This window comes from Trichosurus vulpecula, chromosome 3 (assembly GCF_011100635.1).
Source record: "Trichosurus vulpecula isolate mTriVul1 chromosome 3, mTriVul1.pri, whole genome shotgun sequence".
Classification (NCBI taxonomy): Eukaryota; Metazoa; Chordata; class Mammalia; order Diprotodontia; family Phalangeridae; genus Trichosurus; species Trichosurus vulpecula.
The window spans coordinates 307,923,160-307,944,615 of NC_050575.1; the positions used below are offsets into that span (position 1 = coordinate 307,923,160).

Below are 21,456 nucleotides of genomic sequence, written 5' to 3' on the forward strand. Positions count from 1 at the left end.
ATTCTTCCAGTGAGTGAAGCCCAAGGAATATGCTAACCTCAGAGTACATATACACTTCTTCAGGGTCAGAGGGTATCACAACCATGTGACTCAAAACCATGTGACCTAAGATTTCCCATGACTTAAGCAGGTCATCAAAGAATCCTGATTCAATCATTCAATTCTTGATTGAAACAAAGGCAAGACTCAAAGGCACCTGATTGCCTTAGTGCTGAAAAGCACTCCAAAACAAAAGATCATAAAAAGTCCCACTTTACTTGCCATTACATCCCCCCAGGTCTTTCTGAATGTATCCCTTCATCATCTCTTACAGCACAATATTATTCTATCACATTCCCATACCACAACAAATTCAGTCTTTCTCCAACTGATGGCCATTCCCTCAGTTTCTAATTCTTTGCTACCACAAATATTTTTGTACATGAGTCCTCTTCTTTTTCCTTTGATCTCCTTGGAGTACATGTTGCTGTTCAGTCATTCAGTTGTACCCAACTCTTCATGACCCCATTTGGAGTTTTCATGGCAAAGATAGTAGAGTGTTTTGCTATTTCCTTCTTCAGCTCATTTTACAGATGAGGAAACTGAGGCAAACAGGGTTAAGTGACTTGCCCAGGGTCATACAGCTTGTATCTGAAACCAGATTTGAACTTGATCTTCCTGACTCTATGCTCAGGGCTCTGTGCACTTTGGTGCCCCCTAGCTTTCTACATGCAGTATATACCCAATAGCAATAATGCTGGGCCAAAATTTAGGCACAGTTTAATATTTGGCCATTATTCCAAATTATTCTCCTCCTTGAAGTCTTGAAGCAATGGTTAGATGACCACTTGTTGGGGTGAGTTGTAAAGATTGTTTTTCAGGTATGAGTTGGACAAGTTACTCTATGCAAATTTTGTGATTATCAGACCTTCACTTTTGGAAAATCACTTTCCCTCTCTGGTCCTTATTTTCCCCATCTGTAAAACAAGGAGGTTGGCAAATGTGGTTTGGTTAAGACTTTTGGATTTGGAATTAGTGAATCTAAATTTTGCCTCTGACTCAGATACCTAGTACCTATGTGACCTTGGGCAATTCAACATCCTTATTTAAAAAATGAGGAGGTTGGATGAGATGTCCTTTGAGGCCTTTCCTAGCTTTCAATCTATCATACTATGGAACCTGTGGCCACAAGGGTACATGTGACTCTCTAGATCCTCAAGTGTGGCCCATTGACTGTATTCAAATTTCAAAGAACAAATTCCCTTAATAAAAGGATTTGTTCTGTAAAACCTGAATTCAGTCAAAAGGCTGCATGCAAGGACATAGAAGGCCACATGTGGCCTTGGGGCTACAGGTTCCCCACCCCTGAATCTAGATCCCCTGACACCAAACCGTATTTTCTTTATATGTTATAACATATTATGGGTTTCCTCTGAATCCTTCTAATTACCAGCACAGCACCTAGGCACACATTAATCCCTCAGTATTGCTTTCAATGCTTATTGACCAGTTGAATGTTGGTTGATGACTTTTCTTTCTATCCCTTTTCTCCTGTTCCTTTTCATTCCCTGGTCTGCCAGCAATCTTTTAAAAAAGTAAATAGCCCAATTATTCTGCCATTTGGGAGCTGTAACTATTTCAAAAGAGATTTAAAAAAATTTTTTTCACCAAACTCATAAGGATGAAGAATATGATGAAGATCCGTCCCAGGGTTGTCTTAGCTACAACGTCTCCAAATCCGACAGTTGATGATGTTGCAGTAACAAGGTAAATGGCATCAAAATAAGACATTATCTGGGAATTTCTACCTTTGAGCCAGGGATCACCTGAGTTTTCCACCTGTCCAAAGAAAGAAGACTCAGGAAAGATCTCATAAAGGAGTCAGGGAGCCCACCAATCCCTAATACTTTGTAGAAGGGAAAGTTCTTAGAATTTAGCCCTGCTTTACCATTATTCAATCCATTTCTCTTAATGGTATGGAAATATACTAGTAAAAGTTCCACTGAGAGTAGGGCAAATGTGAAAATTAATGATGGCTGTTTTTCTTATCTCTAATTAGCATAGAACTGAACAAGGGCTACCAAATACTAGTCTATAGTGGCTGCTAACTTGAGCTCACAAGATGCCCCATCCCAAAATGGTCACCTTGGCCCTGCTTACTCAGATTGTTTTTTTAATATTGCCTGGTCCTTTTTCTATTTTTGTAGCCAGAGAAGAGAGAACAGAGTCTCCCACTCAGTAAGACTTTTTTTGCCATTAGCATGATTGTATTTCTATTGTTGTTAATTATTATCATTATTATTATTAATTGTTATATTAAAGCCATCCTTTGATGCCTCTTCTTAATATGAGAATGCTCTGACAATGGACTGCAGATTTTAGCAGGGCCCTACGAAAGCTGCAAAGACCCCATCAGAGATTGTATTTATTCTATCTGAGGACCAGACCAAGTTTGGAGAAGGTTCATTTTGGTTACAGGCAATGATTCCTATAACATTAGCAACACAGAAAGACTAAGGCAGCGGTGAGAGGTTGCAATCTATGACAGGAAAGTGATATTTCCACTGATAAAAACAGATATATGCTCAAAATATTAAAACATGTATTCAAAATCATAATCATTTTAGATATTCAGTGCTTAAGTATTACTATTCATGTGAATTATCACCACTATTATTAACAATGATAAACACTTTAAATAGCAGCTTAACATGCTTGTTGCTATTATTTATTAGTCATGTAATAATTTTGAAATGATGTACCATTTGTTTTGAACCTAACTAGTGATCTCCTTGTTGTATGGAACTCCTAGTGAGATAGTTTCCCCTACCTAGGCAGGTTGATAGCTTACCTGAAATGTAGAGTCTTGAAGAGTTGGCTAGGTTGTTAAGAAGAAAATGCCCAAGGACACATAGTCAGCCTGTGTCTGAGGTAGGAATTGGACCTAAGTCTTCTTGATTCCAAGGTTAGGTTTTCTATCCACTATTCAATGTGATTACTATTTGTGATAATAATTTGATTTCACCTTGATTTGTATTTATATTACAATTATTCGTTACGATTGAATAAGAACTCACTTTAAGCATGCAATATGTTATTTCAAATGGCATAGGAAAAATAGATGAAAAGCACTGATCCTACCTTGCCAATATGTTTAAAAAAAATCAAAATTCAGAAAAACAAAAGTGTTTTTCAATAATTTTCTATAAAATCCTCATCTATAAAATGTGGATGTTAATCGAGTAAATGGCTTTCCCTTGGGGAAAAAATTTCCCAATATGTTTTCTGTTGAATTTCTCTGGTGCGTGTGGCCCTCTTCTGTTCCTTCACATATTATAAATGTAATAGTTAAAATGAAAAACATGTACATATTTATATATACATATATATAATGCACACATACATATGTATGTAATATATGATCTTACTCAGTGCATACATGATCAATTAATGAGAACTATAAAAAAAGATATGCAATTTCTTTAGTGTGGGGAACTGCTTGTTCCACAGATCTCAAATCAAAAGTCTCAGACTTATTAAATAGGAAACCTAGGGAATTGCCCAAGGCATTTAGAGTTTAATGACCTGTCCAGGGACACAAAGCTAATAGGTGTCAGTAGAATTTGGGACCAAAATTTCCTGACTCTAAGTGCAGCCCTCTCTTCACTATGCAAAATTGCCTCAATTCTTATGAGGAAACTAATTTATAAATAATATAAATAAATAATATGTATTACGCTCCTTTTTGATCAAAGTCACGAGATGTTTCAGTCTTTTCAACCCCGCCCAACAACTTTTTTTTGGGTGGGAGAGGGGAAGGGGCCGAAGGCAGGCCTGCACAACATACGGCCAGTGGGCTGCTTGTGGCACCCCCCAAAGGAGTTCACGTGCCTTGCAAAAACACGGTAGAGGTTGTAAAGAAAGTAAAGACGCAACAAGTGCTTGGTCCCTGCCCACTTAACCCGCCCTGCACTAGTCACTATTGAGACAGTCATGTAACTTGGCAGGTGAGTAGCCACTGCGCATGCTCTCCTGTTTGTCACGTGACCTGGGGCAACCAACCGTCATATACATCTTTACCTGCAGCCGGGAGTTTAGGCTTTGGCCCCTCCCCACTGCCAAGTTGTGCTGGTCTGGCCTAGTGGAATAAGAATCTTAGAGTCAAAGGAGAGAGGCTCCGATAATGGAATTCTAAGCATGGGTAAGGCACTATGATTGATCCTTTAAAGACGTGCCTAGAATGTCATTGAGTTTTCGGGGAAAGCCGATATTTGCCTCATTACTTCTTGTGAAGGTTGAATTTCTTAGTCTTTCTCCTGTATTCCCTCCCAACTCTCATCCTCTACCCTCCAATTCAAACAAAGCAACCAACCAACCTGGGTAGGAGGGAGAGGCTCTTTTTCCAAAGTCGTTTCTTTCAAGTCCCAAATCCTCCCTCCCTCCCTCTCCTGCGTTCTCTGTCTCTGTCCGTGTCTCCATGCCCCTTTTTTCTCTTTCTCCCCTCCCCCGTTTCATGGTGTCCTGGCTCTCGCGCGTGCGCTCTGTCTCCTTGCTCTCGGCCCGCTCCCTCTCCCCCAAGCTGCAGAGTTCTCTGTCTTGGGGAATAAGCTAACCGCAGAGATGTCTTCCGAGGTGATTCAGCCCAATCCCTGTCTGGGGGCAGAGGCCTCCCTTCCGGCTGAGGAGTTAAGGCCTCTTCAGCGGCACGTGCCCCTCAGGGGTGCCGGATCTTCTCAGCCACAGCGATGGGCTTCTCCTTGCCGATCTTCTCGGCCCTCTCAGCCTTGTTACAAGTCAAAGGGTCAACTGTCCGTTTCTGAGTGTCCGTGCGTGGTGGCGCGGTGCAAAACACATTTCCACAGCTGCGTTCCAAGCCTGTCAGACCCACCTTTCTTTTCGACGAGCAAAGTAGTGGCTCTTTTGCAGTTTGGATTTCTCAGACGACTTCCCTTCCTCAGAGCAGCTCTGAGATATCTTGAGAACCGGAAGAGGCAGCCACGGAGGTGGTTTCGTCTGCTAGGGTGTAAGGAATGTCTTGGTGTGGCTGTTCCTTGGATAAGCTCGTCGGTGTCATCTGGGGGCGGGGCTGGGGGTCCCAGGAGGCTGAGAGCTCCATCTGTGATTTCAACGTGGTGGCTGCTGGGGGTGGGGGTGCATTATTCACCCCTATTCTGCTCTCTCAGGGGCATGTGCCGGTGGTTCGAGGTTTCTGTTGAAGCCGCAGCCCCCGTGCGCAGGAGAGGCACTTGTGTCTGCTTGCTCACCTGGGCCTTGTGATGGTGGCGGGATCGGCCCTGAGCCTCCAGCTTGAGGCAGGCGGAGGGAGGTGGGCAGGGGCGTGGGGCTGACCCTGCCGCTCAGCGGCTCACACGCGCTTGCGCCTCAAGTCCCAGATCGCAAGATTTTCCATGGTCAAAGCACCGCCACAATCTCTCACATTTTCTTATAGCTTCTTTACATCTGACCCCCTTGCATTAGGATTCAAGAATGTTTTCCCCCTATTCACATTCACTTTCTGTTCTTAAAGCAGGAACGGTGGAGGATAGGTCTAAACCAAGAGTGGGCTTTGAAGCCGCAGGTCCCCCACCCTTGGTCTAAATTTTCACAGAAGCGGAAAAAGTAGCCACCTATGTGATTTCAGGACTGCCAATAGAATTAATATACCATTTTTTCCTTTTGTCCAACATCTCTGACCTCATCTTGTTTGCAGATGCCTAAAATTATATGGATCAAAGGATTTAGATCCAGGAAGTGCCAGAGTGATAGTACAGTATACTCATTTTACAAATAAAGATACAGGAATAGATACCAAGTAACTCCTACTGTAACCTCTTTATTTTACTGATGAGGAAATTGAGGCTGAGAGATGAAGTGACTTTACAACAACCTCTTCTCTCTATTTACAGAGCCAACACAGAAGTTCTAGCATGAATCATCACTTAACTGGACTATTAGAATAGCTTCATGATGTGTAGCACTACACAGTTTCTTCCCTTACTAATCTCCTGCTATACCCAGATGACAAAATAATATTCCAAAATCACTGATCTAACCTTAGGACTCCCTTGCTCATTAATTTTAAGAAGTTCACCATTGCCTCTATTATTAAATATAAAATCCTGTCTGGCATCCAAGGCCTCCCCAATTTGTATCTAACCTACTCACTGATTGTTATTTGACCCCCTTTCCAGTACTCTATGTTCCAACCTAGCTGGGCACTATTAACTCCCCATCAATGATCAAGGCATTTCCTACCACTGTGCATGTGTTTTTATCATCAAAATACCTTGAATACACTCTCTCCTTGTCTCTATTTTCAGAATCCTTATTTTCCTTGAAGGTTCTTATCAAGTTCTCTGCTCACTGTGAAGTCTCAGCTAGTACTCTCTTCCTTCCTAAATAATGTCTCCTATTGCACTTATCTAGGTATAACTAGATCCCAATTATTGTGAGTAATGAGTCCTGTAAAGTCATTGCATATATTCCAATATTACTATAGAAGTTATAATTGTGTAAAATATTGTAATTTGTTTCTGCCCAATGGAACTACAGAGTGTCAGTTTGAATAATGCAGCCGCTTTGTGGAATTCATTATTCTTCGTTCTAATCAGGCTCTTGCTGTACTGTATGTCTGCCTTTCAGGAGAATCCTCTGAGGGTAGGATTTTATTAATCTATTTATTTGTATTTTGTATGCCTCATCAGTGTCTAGATTAATAAATGTTGATAAATATATTGATAGTGAATATATCCTCCCCCTAGCAAAATGTAAGTTCTGTGAGGACAGGGACTGTTTAATGTTTGGCTCTCCTATCCCTCTGACTGCTCCTTGAAATCAACCATATCTTGCTTTCTACATGTAGGTATACAGGGTGTTCCTAAAGTCTGGACACATAGGCAAAAATGCATATTTTCAAGAAATAAATGATTGAAATTTTCAACAACATTTTATTTAATTGGAATATTAACAAATAACGTCTTCAACTTCAGATAAGTGCAATAACTTCAACTTCAAATAGGAGGCCATAACTCAATAACTCCACATTGCCGTCAATTTTAACACATTCACTCTTGGAATATGAATATGAAATCATATGATGTTATTTGAAGATGTTATTTGTTAATATTTCAATTAAATAAAATGTTGTTGAAAATTTCAGTTATTCCATTTCTTGAAAATATGCATTTTTGCCAATGTGTCCAGACTTTAGGAACACCCCAGTATATACCTTAGGACTCTGTCATGACTCCTCTTATCTTTTATCTCTTACATTTTTTTGTCAATCTCTTCAGATCCTATCAAATGCCATTTAACTATCTATTCAGATGACTCCCCTACTTAACAAGTCTCAATTTCTGGCCTGGGCTCCAATGCCTACTGGATATCTCCCTAGGTATATCTCAAATTCAACATTTTAAACGCAAAGATAATTATTTTTCCCTTGAAATTAACTCCTGTTCCTAAAGCCCTAATTTCTGTTGAGAACAGCAACATCCTTCCAAGTGCCTAGAGTCACCACCTCAGATTTGCTCTTGACTCTTCCTTCTCCTTCAGCTTTCAAATCCAAGTAGCTGCCAGGCCTTGTTGACTCTTTCCCAATTTCTTTCACATCTCTTCTTTTTGCTCTCACAAGCACCATGATACCACAAGCCCTTATCACCTCTTGCCTGGATTTTTGATCAGTCTCTTTGCTTCTCTATTTGTTTTCCCCCAATCTAATGCATATTCCATATAGCTGCCAATTTGATATTCCTGACTATGTTACTTCTCATCTTAAGACATTTCAATGACTACCTATTACCTGTAAGCCAAATACTAAATTCTCAGTTTGGCATTTAAAATCCTTTCTGGTATATCTCTCCAACTTATTTTCCTAGTCTGATTCCATATTAGGCTTCCTTTTTTCAGTCTTCATTCAAGACAAATTGATTTACTTGATGTTTTCCATAAAGGATGTTCCATTTCCCACTTTATGAATGTTGTGAGGCTGTCCCATATTTCTGAAGTGCTCTCCCTTCCTCCTTCTGGGCTCTTCAAATCCTCCTCTCCCTTCAGTGTAAAGTTCAAGGGATATTTTCTCCACAGTCCTTTTCCCGTACCCCTACATTGGAAGCCCTATTCCCTACCAATTTTATTTCATATGTAATTTCTATTTAGATATAGAATTACATGTTATTTGTCCCCCAATGAATATAAGTCCCTTGAATATAGAGATTGTTCATTTTTTGCCTTTGTACAAACAAAATTAAATTGAATTGAATTGATTTCCCTGGTAACTGGCTTAATAAATATTTGCTGATCAGTTGATTGATAGACCAGTGATTAAACCAAAATCATCTAACTTTAAGACCACTACTTTTTCAATAGACTGCAGGAACTTTCCACTCATGTTTAGAACTCTTTTTCTTTGGTTAGTTGTTCAGTCATTTCAACCGAGTCGCAACTCTTCATGACCCCATTTAGGGTGTTCTTGGCAAAGATACTGGAATGGTTTGTCATTTCCTTCTCCAGCTCATTTTACAAATGAGGAACTGAGGCAATCAGGGTAAAATAACTTTCCCAGGGTCACACAGTTATTAAGTGTCTGCAGCTGGATTTGAACTCAGGTCTTCCTGACTCCATGCCCAGTGCTTTATACACTGCACCAATTAGCTACCCCTTTCTTTGGGTTAAAACATCTTATTGTCTGTTAAAATTCAAATACTCCTGATAGAACACAGAAAATCTTGTATTATTTATACCTTGGCATGAATAAAAGTATTAGGTTTTGCCTTGAGAACAGTCACTGGAAGGGGGCAGAAGAACCTAGGGATGGTACTGTGTGCCTGTAATTCCTGCTACTGCCGGAGACTGAGTATGATAGATTGCTTCAGCTCAGGAGTTCAAGTGAGCTGCAGTGAGCTACGCTGATCAAGTGTCTCCCTGAGTCTGATACTAATACAGTGAACCCCTGCCCTGAAAGGAAGTGGAGGGTTGAAGGGAAAGACACCGGATTACCTAAATAGGGGCCAATCCCGGGTTAGAAACAAAGTAGACCAAAGATTTTGGGCCAGTCAACAACGGGATCAAATCCAGTAGCTGCTGGACCTCCAGCATTGGTGAGATGACAATACCTAATCTCAAAACAAAGGAATGAAGCAAAACAAAACAAAAAGCAGGAAAGGAGGGGGAAGTATATTTTGAAAAACATTGGGAAATTGGGGGGTAAGGATGAAGCGTTCAGGAAGGGGAGGCTAGAGTGAAACTTCATCTGGCGAATTACTATAATACAAGAGAAAGACCCTCTGGCACCGGAGTCAGTGGTCAAGGTTTGAATCCCAGCTCTGACGTACTACATATCTGAACTCGGGGAAATTATTTTACCTTCCTGGTGTGGTTGAACTCTAGGACCCTCAGATCTTTTCCAACTCTAAATCTATGAGCCTAGGAGCCTGTTTTTCAGGTTTGCCTCTGCGAGTGATATAAGAAGTTGATAACTTCACCTTCTTCCTCTAAGGAAAAGATATCCCTATTGAATTCTTTGTTGGAGCCTTGGAGCAGGCAAATACTTACAAGGTGAAGGAATCCTGCGGCAGTAAACCAAATGCTTAAAACCAGGGACAGAAGTTGGGAAAGCTTCATCACCCTGCTGCGGAAAGAAAGACAAGGTTCAGGTCAGGATGCTCTAGAAGCTTCTGAAATGGAAACCAAAATATTTATAGATAACACATACATAACCCATACCATCTACCATACCATAGGATAGGTGTTATCTTTTAGCTGGCTCCTGGAGGCAGAGATCAGTTAGTTGTGCTAGCTGTTGTCAAAAATGCATCAGTGGTGGTCTATGATTGTAATGGAGTACTATTGTTTCATAAGAAATGGCGCGCAAGTGGACTTCAGGAAAAAAAAAAATCTGGAAAGACTTGCATGAAGTGAGCAGAACCAGGAGAACACTGTACACAGGAAGAGCAACATTGTTCAATGACCAATTGTTAGACTTCGCTCTTCTAAGCCATGCAGTGATCTAAGACAATTCCAAAAGACTCATGATGGAAAATTCTGTCCACATCCAGAGAAAGAACTATGGACTCTGGATGCAAATTGAAGCATATTGTTTTCTCTTTCTTTCGTTGTTTTTTGTTTTTCTTTCTCATGGTTTTTCTCTTTTGTTCTGATTCTTCATTCACAACACGACTAATGTGGAAATATGTTTAATATTATCATGCAAGTATAGCCTATATCAGATTGTATGCCATCTTGGGGAGGGGGGAAAATTTATAACTCTAAGTCTTATAAAACTAAATATTGAAAACTAAAAATAAATAAATAACAGTGGGAAGAAAAAAGCAGATGAATCAGTGGTCATTAAATTCATCCTAGGAAAACTAGGTGCCATAGTAGATAGAATGCCTAGAGTCGGAAAGATCTGAATTCAAATCCAGCTGCAGCCATTTAGTAGCTCTGTGACCCTGGGCATGTCACTTAACCCTGTTTGCCTCAGTTTCCTGTAAAATGGGGCTGGAGAAGCAAATGGCAAACCACTCCAGTATTTTTACCAAGAAAACCCCAAATGGGGTCACAAAGAGTCAGACACAACTGCAGTGATTGAACAGCAAAAATAAAAAGAATTTGGACCATGTAATGAATGGGTGAAGATTTTGGCTAGCACAATCAAAGAAGTAGCTACTCTACATTTTGTAGTTGATACTGGGAGTCAGACCACTTGCGTTTAGATCCTCGCTCCAGTATTCATACCAACTACCTACGTAATCTTGGGTGGAGAAGTGATACCACTTCTCTAGGCCTTAATTTCCACATTTTTTAAATTAAGGAGTTCAATTAGGTGAATTCTAATGTCTAGGCATAATACTAAGAAAACAATTTACCGATTAGGCCAAACAATTCTCATAAGATATGATTTTAAAAAAAGCCTTAGTGTTTGATGTTTTTACCAAGAATTAGAGAAATGCATGAGGAAGGAAGAAACATGATATAGTAGAAAGAGTACTGAACATGGAGTCTACTTGGAATCATAGAGGCTGAATTCAAATTCTGATTCTGCCATTTACTACTTAACCTTTCTGGGCCTCATTTCCTCATCTAAAAAATGAAGAGTTGGTCTATGTGACATTTAAAGTCCCTTGGTCATTTCCAAGTCTAGATCAAGAATCCTAAGATGCCTTTGAATTGTTAGCAGGAAACCAAATGACATCAAATCTCAGGAATACTTCAGACTGGGGTTTAGGGAAAGAGGCTTGAGGTAGGCCAACTGGGCTCTTTCCCCATGTAAGAAACAGGAGACAAATAGACAGAAAAAACTAAAATGGCTGATGAGTTCATTAAGTTTGGCCTGAGAAATTGAAAGTGTTCTTCCCTAACTTGTGGCAAAGGAAATCTGCCTTATTTGGGTCTACTCAGTTATTCAAAGGCACCAGGGCTGGGCTTAGTTTGTACTTGCACATTTACAAAAGGTTCCAAGCTCCTTTTGCCTACTTAAGTGTAAAAACTGCCAGGGGCACTCAATATTAGCCCAATATAGGTTAAGCTGGACATTAGAAACCATAAAGTATGCTATTTGAACTCAAGTGCATTGTCCTTCTTTTGTCCAATCCAACAAATCTTTATTAAGTATATACCGTTGTAAAATACATCATGTTCCTGCTGGGAATATGAGACAAAAACAAAACAGTACTGTCCCCAAGGAACTTCCATTCTACTGAGGAAATAAATATCCACACATTTAAGTAAATATAACATTTATGCAAAAAATACAAAGCAATTTCAAGAGGGAGTAATTGAGGAGATCAGGAAGAACCCCCTTTATAAGAAAGCACTTGACCTATTCTTTGAAAGAGGGAAGTACTTTCTAAGGCAGAGCTGAGCAGACTGCATTCATTAGAACAATTTATATAGCATTTTAAAAAGCAGGATTTAGATAGACTGAATGTGAGGTTCAGTTGCCGTGCCTTAGAATCCCGATTGGACTGTTAGAAGATGGTTCTATGCTTTTAGAAATAATTAACTATTTTTATTAGGATAACTATGTTGCAAGAAGGAACACTTGCTTCTTGAACAAGGATGGAGTCTCATTTCAACCAGTCGTCCTCTTCTGCGAAAGGAGGTGACTTCAAGTTATAAACATATTCTTTGACTATATTAGGGAATTCTTGTATAAAGGTGTGCATACTACATAAGCACCTCCTAATTTTAACAGAAGTTGGAGGTTTTTTGAAAGACGTGTACCTGTCCAGGAGAGATCCATTTTGTTTTCTTCTGCTACAAATAAATTTACTTAATTTTTAAATTTAATTTTACTATTTTTCCAATTGAGCATTTATTTTTCCTTTTCTAATTGAATAGTTAAAAATAAAAGGGGAGCAATACAATACCCTAATTACCAAGATGCATAGTGAAACCAAACAAATTCCCATATGAGCTATATTTAAAAATCTGTGGAAAGTGAGGCTGGTGACTTTTCACAGCCTTTCCTCACTGTGATCCAATTCACTTGCAAGTCATGGCATCGTCTTCCTGATGTCATGGTCCTCTTTGAGAATGAAGGACAACTGCAATGTGAGATTTATTTATTTCGCAATGGACATAGGCTTAATTTTTCTAAAATGTATTCAGAAGAGAAAATTACTCTGTTGATAAAGGGGGTTGATTTTATGTGCCTTATGCCTAATATCAACAGTGAACACAATGAATTACACTGAAGTGAATTTATTTCCATCTTTGATAAATGGTATTTTAAAGAAAAAATCCTACCTCTCATGTACCAGTTTTAAGTAGAATATAAGAATATTAGTGGTTCCTTGCTCCTAGTATGCTCCTAGTATGGGGTTTCTTAACTGGGGAACTGTGAATTTTTTTATAACTGTAGTTTAGTGTAATTGGTTTCCTTTATAATATACTGTATTTTATGCATAAAAATATTCTGAGAAGGGATCCACAGGCTTCAGGAGACTGCATAACACACACAAAAAGTTTAGGACCCCTTGTTCTTGACCAAATATGTAGTGGTTTTGAATTTTACACTTAGATATAAATAGGAAGTGAGCTGACTTTTTTTGTAGGGTCAACACATTTAACTAATTTTAACTAATTTAATTAATACTTTTTTTCAAATGAGATCTGAAGTAAAAAAAAAATTACCTAGACCTGATGGCTCGTAGATATTGTAATATTTGAGGGAGCTCTAGTAGCCGTAATGCTCTCAGGAACCTCAAACCTGCGTAAAGCAAACAAAAAACATTTTTAAAAAAAAAGAGTGGAAGAGAAGGGAAGAAAAAACAAAAAAGAAAAAGAGAGAAGGAAGGTGAGAAGAGAAGCATTCGATCCACTGAGTGGTGTGACTATCCTTTTGTCCTTATAACTTCTAAAACTTCTCATTTCAAGTTCAGTGAAGATCTCTTAAAAGTGCATTAAGTTTGGAAATGGTCATTCTTCGTTCTCTTTAACCTATCAAATGCATTTGACATTTCTTACTGTTCCTTGTTTCTATTCTCTCCTTTCTTGGTTTCTGTGACACTACACTCAACTGATTCTCCTAGATTCTTCCTGCTCCTTCTCAATCTCCTTTATTGATTTATTCTCTCTAAATGATAATTTGCTCAAGGTTTAGTTTTTTTTTCCTCTCTACATTCTTCTCCATTGACGATGTCATGCACTTAATGATTTCAATTATTCAATTACCAAATCTATACTCCCAAACCTTAATATTTTTACTGAGCAACAATCATATATCTCCAATTGTCTCCAACTCCTTTTAAATAAGCTCCCAGTGCCTCGAATTAAAAATAGCCTAATGATACAATGAAATTACATAAGGGAGATGATTGGGGGGTGGAGCCAAGATGGCAGCTGGAAAGCAGGGACTAGCATGAGCTCCCCGCCAAGCCCCTCCAAAAACCTATAAAAAATGGCCCTGAACCAATTCTAGAACTGCAGAACCCACAAAACAGCAGAGGGAAGCAGGGCTCCAGCCCAGGACAGCCTGGATGGTCTCTGGGTGAGGTCTATCCCACACGGAGCTGGAAGCTGGGAGCTGGGAGTGGAGTGGAGCAGAGCCCAGTGTAAGTGGTGTGGACCAACCAGACCAGAAGCCGGGCAGAACGTGCCCTAGCGCCCTGAATCAGTGAGCTGCGGCAGTTACTAGACTTCTCAACCCACAAACACCAAAGACAGTGGAGAAGGTTAGTGGGAAAAGCTGCAGGATTGGAAGGAGTTTGAGGTTCGGCCACCACCCCTGGGGCAGCTGAGGTGAGGCAGCTACAGCTGCAGTTGCTTCGGGCCCCAGGCCCACCTGGTGGGAGGAATTAAGTGGCAGATCAGAGCAGGAGTGCACAGCCTGCTGAAGATCTAAGCCCAGTCCAGGTTGGGGGTTCTTGGGGAAGGAGGAGTACTGGTGTGGCAGAGCTGGCGCATCTTCCCCAAACGTGGAACATAGAACTCCTTAGTCTACAAGCAGTCATACCCCGCTGAAAAACTCAAGGGTCAAGTTAGTTGGTTGGGAATATGCCCAGGCAGCGAAAACGCACCCAGATTCAGTCTCAGACTTTGGATTCTTTCTTTGCTGACAAAGAAGACCAAAACATACAGACAGAAGTTAACAAAGTCAAAGAGCCTACACCAAAAGCCTCCAAGAAAAACATGAACTGGTCCCAGGCCATGGAAGAGGTCAAAAAGGATCTGGAAAAGCAAGTTAGAGAAGTAGAGGAAAAATTGGGAAGAGAAATGAGAGTGATGCGAGAAAACCATGAAAAACAAGTCAATGACTTGCTAAAGGAGACCCAAAAAAATACTGAAAAATACACTGAAGAAAAAAACACCTTAAAAATAGACTAACTCAAATGGCAAAAGAGCTCCAAAAAGCAAATGAGGAGAAGAATGCCTTGAAAGGCAGAATTAGCCAAATGGAAAAGGAGGTCCAAAAGACCACTGAAGAAAATACTACTTTAAAAGTTAGACTGGAGCAAGTGGAAGCTAGTGATTTTATGAGAAATCAAGCTATTATAAAACAGAACCAAAGGAATGAAAAAATGGAAGACAATGTCAAATATCTCCTTGGAAAAACCACTGACCTGGAAAATAGATCCAGGAGAGATATTTTAAAAATTATTGGACTACCTGAAAGCCATGATCAAAAAAAGAGCCTAGATATTATCTTTCAAGAAATTATCAAGGAGAACTGCCCTGATATTCTAGAGCCACAGAACAAAATAGAAATTGAAAGAATCCATCGATCACCTCCTCAAACAGATGCCAAAAAGAAATCTCCCAGGAATATTGTCGCCAAATTCCAGAGCTCCCAGATCAAGGAGAAAATACTGCAAGTAGCCAGAAATAAACAATTTGAGTATTGTGGAAACCCAATCAGAATATCCCAAGATCTGGCAGCCTCTACATTAAGAGATCAAAGGGCTTGGAATACAATATTCCGGAGGTCAATGGAGCTAGGATTAAAACCAAGAATCACCTACCCAGCAACACTGAGTATCATGCTCTAAGGCAAAATATGGATTTTCAATAAAATAGAGGACTTTCAAGCTTTCTCAGTGAAAAGACCAGAACTGAATAGAAAATTTGACTTTCAAACACAAGAATCAAGAGAAGCATGAAAAAGTAATCAAGAAAAAGAACAAGAAAAAGAAATTGCAAGGGACCTACTAAAGGTGAACTGTTTTGTTGGCATTCCTACATGGAAAGATGACAAGTATGATTCATGAGACCTCAGTATTAGGGTAGCTGAAGGGAATATGCATACATATACGTTTATATATATATATATATATATATATATATATATATGGCTGAATGTGTATGTGTGTATATATCTGTGTGTATATATATATACATATATATATGTGTATATATATATATATATGTGTATATATATATATATGTACACAGAGAGAGAGAGAGAGCGGACACAGGGTGAGTTGAAGATGAAGGGAAGATATCTAAAAGAAATAAAATCAAATTAAGGGATGAGAGAGGAATATATTGAGAGAGGGAGATAGAGAGAGATAGAATGGGGTGGATTACCTCGCATAAAAGGTGGCAAGAGGAAGCAGTTCTGTGGGAGGAGGGGAGAGGGCGGATGAGGGGGGAATGAGTGAACATTTCTCTCATCAGATTTGGCCTAAGGAGGGAATACCATACATACCCAATTGGGAATCTTACCCCACAGGAAAGAAGAGGGAAGAAGATAAAAAAAATGGGGGGGATGATGGAGGGGAGGGCTGATGGGGGTGGAGGTAGTCAAAAACAAACACTTTTGAAAGGGGACAGGTCAAGGGAGAAAATTCAATAAAGGGGGATGGGTTGGGAAGGAGCAAAATATAGTTAGTCTTTCACAACATGAGTATCGTGGAAGGGTTATACATAATGATACACATGTGGCCTATGTTAAATTGCTTGACTTCTTAGGGAGAGTGGGTGGGAGGGAAGAGGGGAGAGAATTTGGAACTCAAAGTTTTAAAAACAGATGTTCAAAAACAAAAAAAAAATGTTTTTGCATGCAACTAGAAAATAAGATACACAGACAATGGGGTGTAGAAATTTATCTTGCCCTACAAGAAAGGAAGGGAAAAGGCAATGGGAGGGGAGTGGGGTGACAGAGGAACAGGGCAATCAAAATATACACCATCTTGGAGTGGGGGGGTGGGTAGAAATGGAGAGAAAATTTGTAATTCAAACTCTTTTGAAAATCAATGCTGAAAACTAAATCTGTTAAATAAATAAAAAAATAAAAAATAAAAAAATAAAAAAAAATAAATTGTACTGTGTTATGGAAATGCTTGTTTTGTTCTGTGAATTGAAAATAAAATAAATTTGTTATTAAAGAAATGTGAGCAGAATACTCAACTTGAACACACCTCAGTCAGTAGAAACATAAGGTAAATACAATGACTAAGGAAAAAATTAAGTAATCAAATAAATTATCCCAATTTACAGGTTATTTTTGTGAAGCAAAAGAAAATGAATGACCTACAGGGTTATAACAAAACAAAACAAAGAAGAATTTATCAAGAGATTTTGAAAGCACAATGAGGGATAAAAATATAAATGGAATTAAAAGCAAAAAATAGAAGTGAAGGGAGAAAAACAGATCTAAAGTTATTAGTTCTTCCACCTCGCAAAGGAGAATTAAAGTATTTTGTGGAACAAAGTTGCAGAATAGGACATAGCATAAATAGGGAAATGGAGGGCTGATGGGAATGAATAATTTACCCTTACCAATTCCATGGGTGAATAGTAGTCTCCAGTCCTTTGAGATACACTAAATCCATATTTATCAGCCAATCAAGATTCTGGTACCTGTTACCTCCCAATCCACAGGATACTTTCTTTTCTTCCTCTATGAGTTTAATAATGCCCAGTTCATGGTCTTTTTTCATCCCAGCCCCTGCCATCATACTAAGCAACTGCTACTTCTTCACATACCTGAACTTCACAGTTCCTCAACCATATGTCCTATGATCCACTCCTCCAACCTACCTCAGCTACACACAGACATGACCACACCCTTTATTTTGTCATTTTACTCACAAGCATTACAATTCAATGTTCATAATATCTGAAATTCTTTTATATGTTAAAAATCCTTTACCATTCCATCTTTTCTTCTGCCTTACAGTCCCTAAGCCAATTCTTCATTCTTATTGTGACTTTCAATATGTTTTCTATCCATGATTTCTTTCCTAAGCCATCACTCATGTACTTCCTACTCACTTCTCCTTTCCCTAACTTGATTCTTGTTAAAGTATTTTAGCTCTACACTTTCCCCTACTCTTAATGCTCTTTCTCCAGAGGTGGGATTCAGCCAGTTCGCACCAGTTTGGCAAAACCGATACCTACTGTATTTCCCCATGTATAAGATGCATCTTAATCTTGGGGCCCGAAATTTGAAAAAAAAAACGTATTACATAAAGTTATAGAACTCATTATTCATCATAAAATTCATGCAACTCCTCATCACTGTCAAAACTCCCATCCATTAGCTTGTCTTCCTCTGTGTTTGATGACGAATCACTGTCTTCATATATTCCCTCCTCCTCAGTTCCATTTGAAATGCCACACTTCTTAAATGACTTGACAGTGATCTCCATCTTGATATTATCCCAGGATCTTTTCACCCAGGTACAAACTTCTATAGTTGGTTTCTTCACTCTTGTCTCTCATGGCCTTCTGCTGTGGCATTTTCAGTGGGGTTTCTTCTTCCTGTAGCCAGTCTCAGATTGTTTTCTCAGTTGGAGGAGGACCAAATTTACGTTCAGCAGCACGATTTCCATTCACTTTTGCAAACTGGATCACTTCTAACTTGAATTCAGCACTGTACAAAAATATTTTCTGAGCCATTTCTGGGCAGAATGTGGCAAAACGTAACCTAATATACCCATAACAAATGTGAAACAATGAGCTCAAAGACAACAAGCCGGAAAAAGCGGGAAATGCAAGTAAAAACATAGACGCACCCAGTTTTTAGACCCCAAATTTTTTTGAAAAAGGGTGCGGTCTTATACATGGGGAAATACGGTAATTTTATGTTGCATTCAGAGAACTGGTTGTTAAATGTCACTTGTAATCAGGGTTCTCTCTAAGGTGGGCGCAAATTTACATTCCTTATTCTTTTTTAACGTTCATCTGTGCAACAGCGTTTTCTAAGCACCTGTAGTAATGTTCATAGGGAAGTGTCCCTTGCTTCCCAAGGTTGGAAACTTGTTTGATCTTTTCACCTTTCCACCATCCCTTCGCCAACTGCGAGTCCCAGGACAGCGGTGCTTTGAATTTTTCAGACTGCACTGTCACATCCTCCTTGGATGCTTGGAGTGGGGAGGGGATTGCTTCCTCTGGCCAACTGATGGGGGCATTTTTGTCTTGGCAAATGTGGGTCAAGTTTCAGCAAAGGCGCAAGCATCATTGTTTTCTACCTACCCCACTTTTACTTCCGGTCTCTTTGCCAAGCCACAGGGTGGAGTGGGTGAAAGGCTGCCCTACTTTGCTTTCTTTCCTCCTCCTCTTCCTGCTGCTCCTCCTCCTCCTCTTCTGCTTTCCCCTCCTCCTCCCCCCTCCCCCAAGCAGGCTTTCCAATAGGTGCCAAACAACTCTAAGCTCATTAGATCACTTAGAAATTGGTGAATCAGTGAAACATGTGGAATTTTTAAGGCTAATGGTAAAAAGTTGTCAGGCTTAGCTTTTGGTTTTGTTTATATTTAATGAGGGAAAAGATGCCACCACACTTAGCACCCTGTCCCATCTAAGTAGACTCTTTTCCAATACAAATAGCCTACTTTCTCCCCTTCTTTACTTCTTGCTTGATAGTGTCAGTCTATTGTCTGTCAAAAGACAGAGGGTGTAAAACAGCAAAGGGAGGGAGGGAAAGGACTGTTTCAAGGACTTCTAGGATAATTGATGGTAGGTGTTCTGCTGAAAGTGTCCTTTGTGTTCTTAAGAATAGCCTTGACACCAGCTCTCAGTTTCTTCCTCAAGAATCTTGGGCAGAGTTATTTACAGGAGTTAAATCAACAACTAGATATTAAGATATTTGTTACGTGTCCAGGACTGTTGGGGATATAGAAATAAAAAATAATCCTTTACTTCAAGAAGTAAAAATTCTAGTTAGTAGAGACAAGACAGTGGTACCAACAATGAGATGAATAAAAGATAGCCTATAATCCAGTGCGAAGTAGTTAGGTAGGAAACAATGTCACATTTTTAAACAGGGCTAGGGTGTGACTTTGAATGAATCATTTAACTTATCCAGACTTCAGTTTCTTATCTGAATAGTATGGGAGGTGGAGATAATGATCTAAGAGGTTCCTTCCAGCTCTAAATCTCTGAACCCATGATGGTAATGACAGTTTAGGAAGGTTGGCTCATTTAGTGGTTTGCAGGGTGAATTGGAGGGGAAAAAACTGGCCTGGGAGACTAGTGAGGAGAGAGTTTTTCTTCTATCTGTAATGGAGAATGGCTCAAGCATCTGCTTCTGGTGGGACTTCTGTGTTTTTTGTTATGTTCTCAAAGCATCCAGATTAATTAGCTACTGAGGTACCTATTAATTCTGAAATTCTGTGAAGTGTCAGAGTCCAGATAATGTCAAATATAGGATGAGCAACAATAAAAACCTGAGATGTGCTCTCTACTCACATAGTTAGTGACTTATGCAAGATTTGGATTGAGGTTGTCCAGTACTTAATAAATGCTTACTAAGGGGCTGATTCCAAGAAACAAAAAACAAAGAAACAAAAAACCCCCAGTCATTAGGGCAGAGAACTGGTTGTTAATTTATTTGAATCCCACTACTGCCTTTCCCACTTATCCTATCACTACATCATATCTTGCTAAGTGACAAAGTATTGGATTATTTAGATAACTCATATTGTCTGCAGTCTTCATCCCTATTTTGCTGGTGAATGAAGCTAAAGAAAAATCACAAAACTATACTGAGTGGGTTTATTACTAATTAATGTTACATAATCTTGGCTGGTCTCTCACTGCAGCAAGCAATTTTAAACCTCCCTAGTTGCTTCATTTTTCCACTTATCACCATGGCTTTTTCCAATCCTTTTCATCTCTCCAATGACTTCTTAACTTCTTAGCTGAAGACTTTGACTCCTATTTCACTGAAAATAAATAAGGCTATTTGCCAAAAGCTCCCTCTTCCCTCATCTTATCTCATATGACTAAAATACTTTTCCCTACTAAATTCTCTTTCATCCTGTCTCATATGAAAAGGCTCCTTGCCAAGGCAAACCTCTCTATATGGACATGTAATCTCATTCCCTTCCATCTTCTACATCAGATTTTTACCTTTGTCATCCATACTCTTTCAATAATTTTCAATCTCTCCCTGTCTATTTGCTGCTTCCCTGCTAACTACAAACACATCCATGTCTCTTCCATCCTTAAAACAACCTCACTTGATCCATCCATCCAGCTAGTCATTGTTTTACCTCCCTCCTACATTTCATGGCTAAAACCCTTGAGAAGGCCTTTTACAATATGCGATGCTGCTTCCTTTCCTTTCACCCTCTTAACTTTATGCCATCTGACTTTGAACTTCATCATTCAACTGAAATTACCAATAATCTCTTAACTGCCAAATCTAAAGACCTTTTTTAAAATCTTTATTATTCTTGATCTTTCTGTAACTTTTGACATTGTTGATCATTCTTCTTTTTCATATTCTTTTCTTTTTAGGGTTTTCTTGACAATGCTTTTTCCTCATTCTTATTCTATTTATATAATCTCTCATAGTTTCATTTGTTGGATCTTCATCCAGGTCATGCCAGATAACCATGGTTTTCACCAAGGCTTTTTCCTGGACTCTCTTCCCCTCTCCCCACCCCTACCCCCATATTGGCAATTCTATCTCTTAGTGTTCTCATCAATTCCCATGGATTTAGTTAATATCATTATTCAGAAGACTCTCACGTCTATTTATTCAACCCCAACCTCTCTTCTGATTTCCCTTCACTCACAGATTTCCAA

The 21,456-nt window shown here is 39.3% G+C and overlaps 1 protein-coding gene across 1 annotated transcript in view; it reads right to left on the reverse strand.

Moving 5' to 3' along the window:
* Positions 1-21,456, reverse strand: part of KCNU1 (potassium calcium-activated channel subfamily U member 1) — a gene marked incomplete at its 5' end in the record, with an annotated part of 434,479 nt that overhangs the window by 283,730 nt on the left and 129,293 nt on the right. Inside the window, 3 exon segments of the mRNA XM_036750000.1 lie at positions 1,648-1,818; positions 9,532-9,607; positions 13,117-13,192. Coding sequence (XP_036605895.1) covers positions 1,648-1,818; positions 9,532-9,607; positions 13,117-13,192 — 323 coding nt within the window.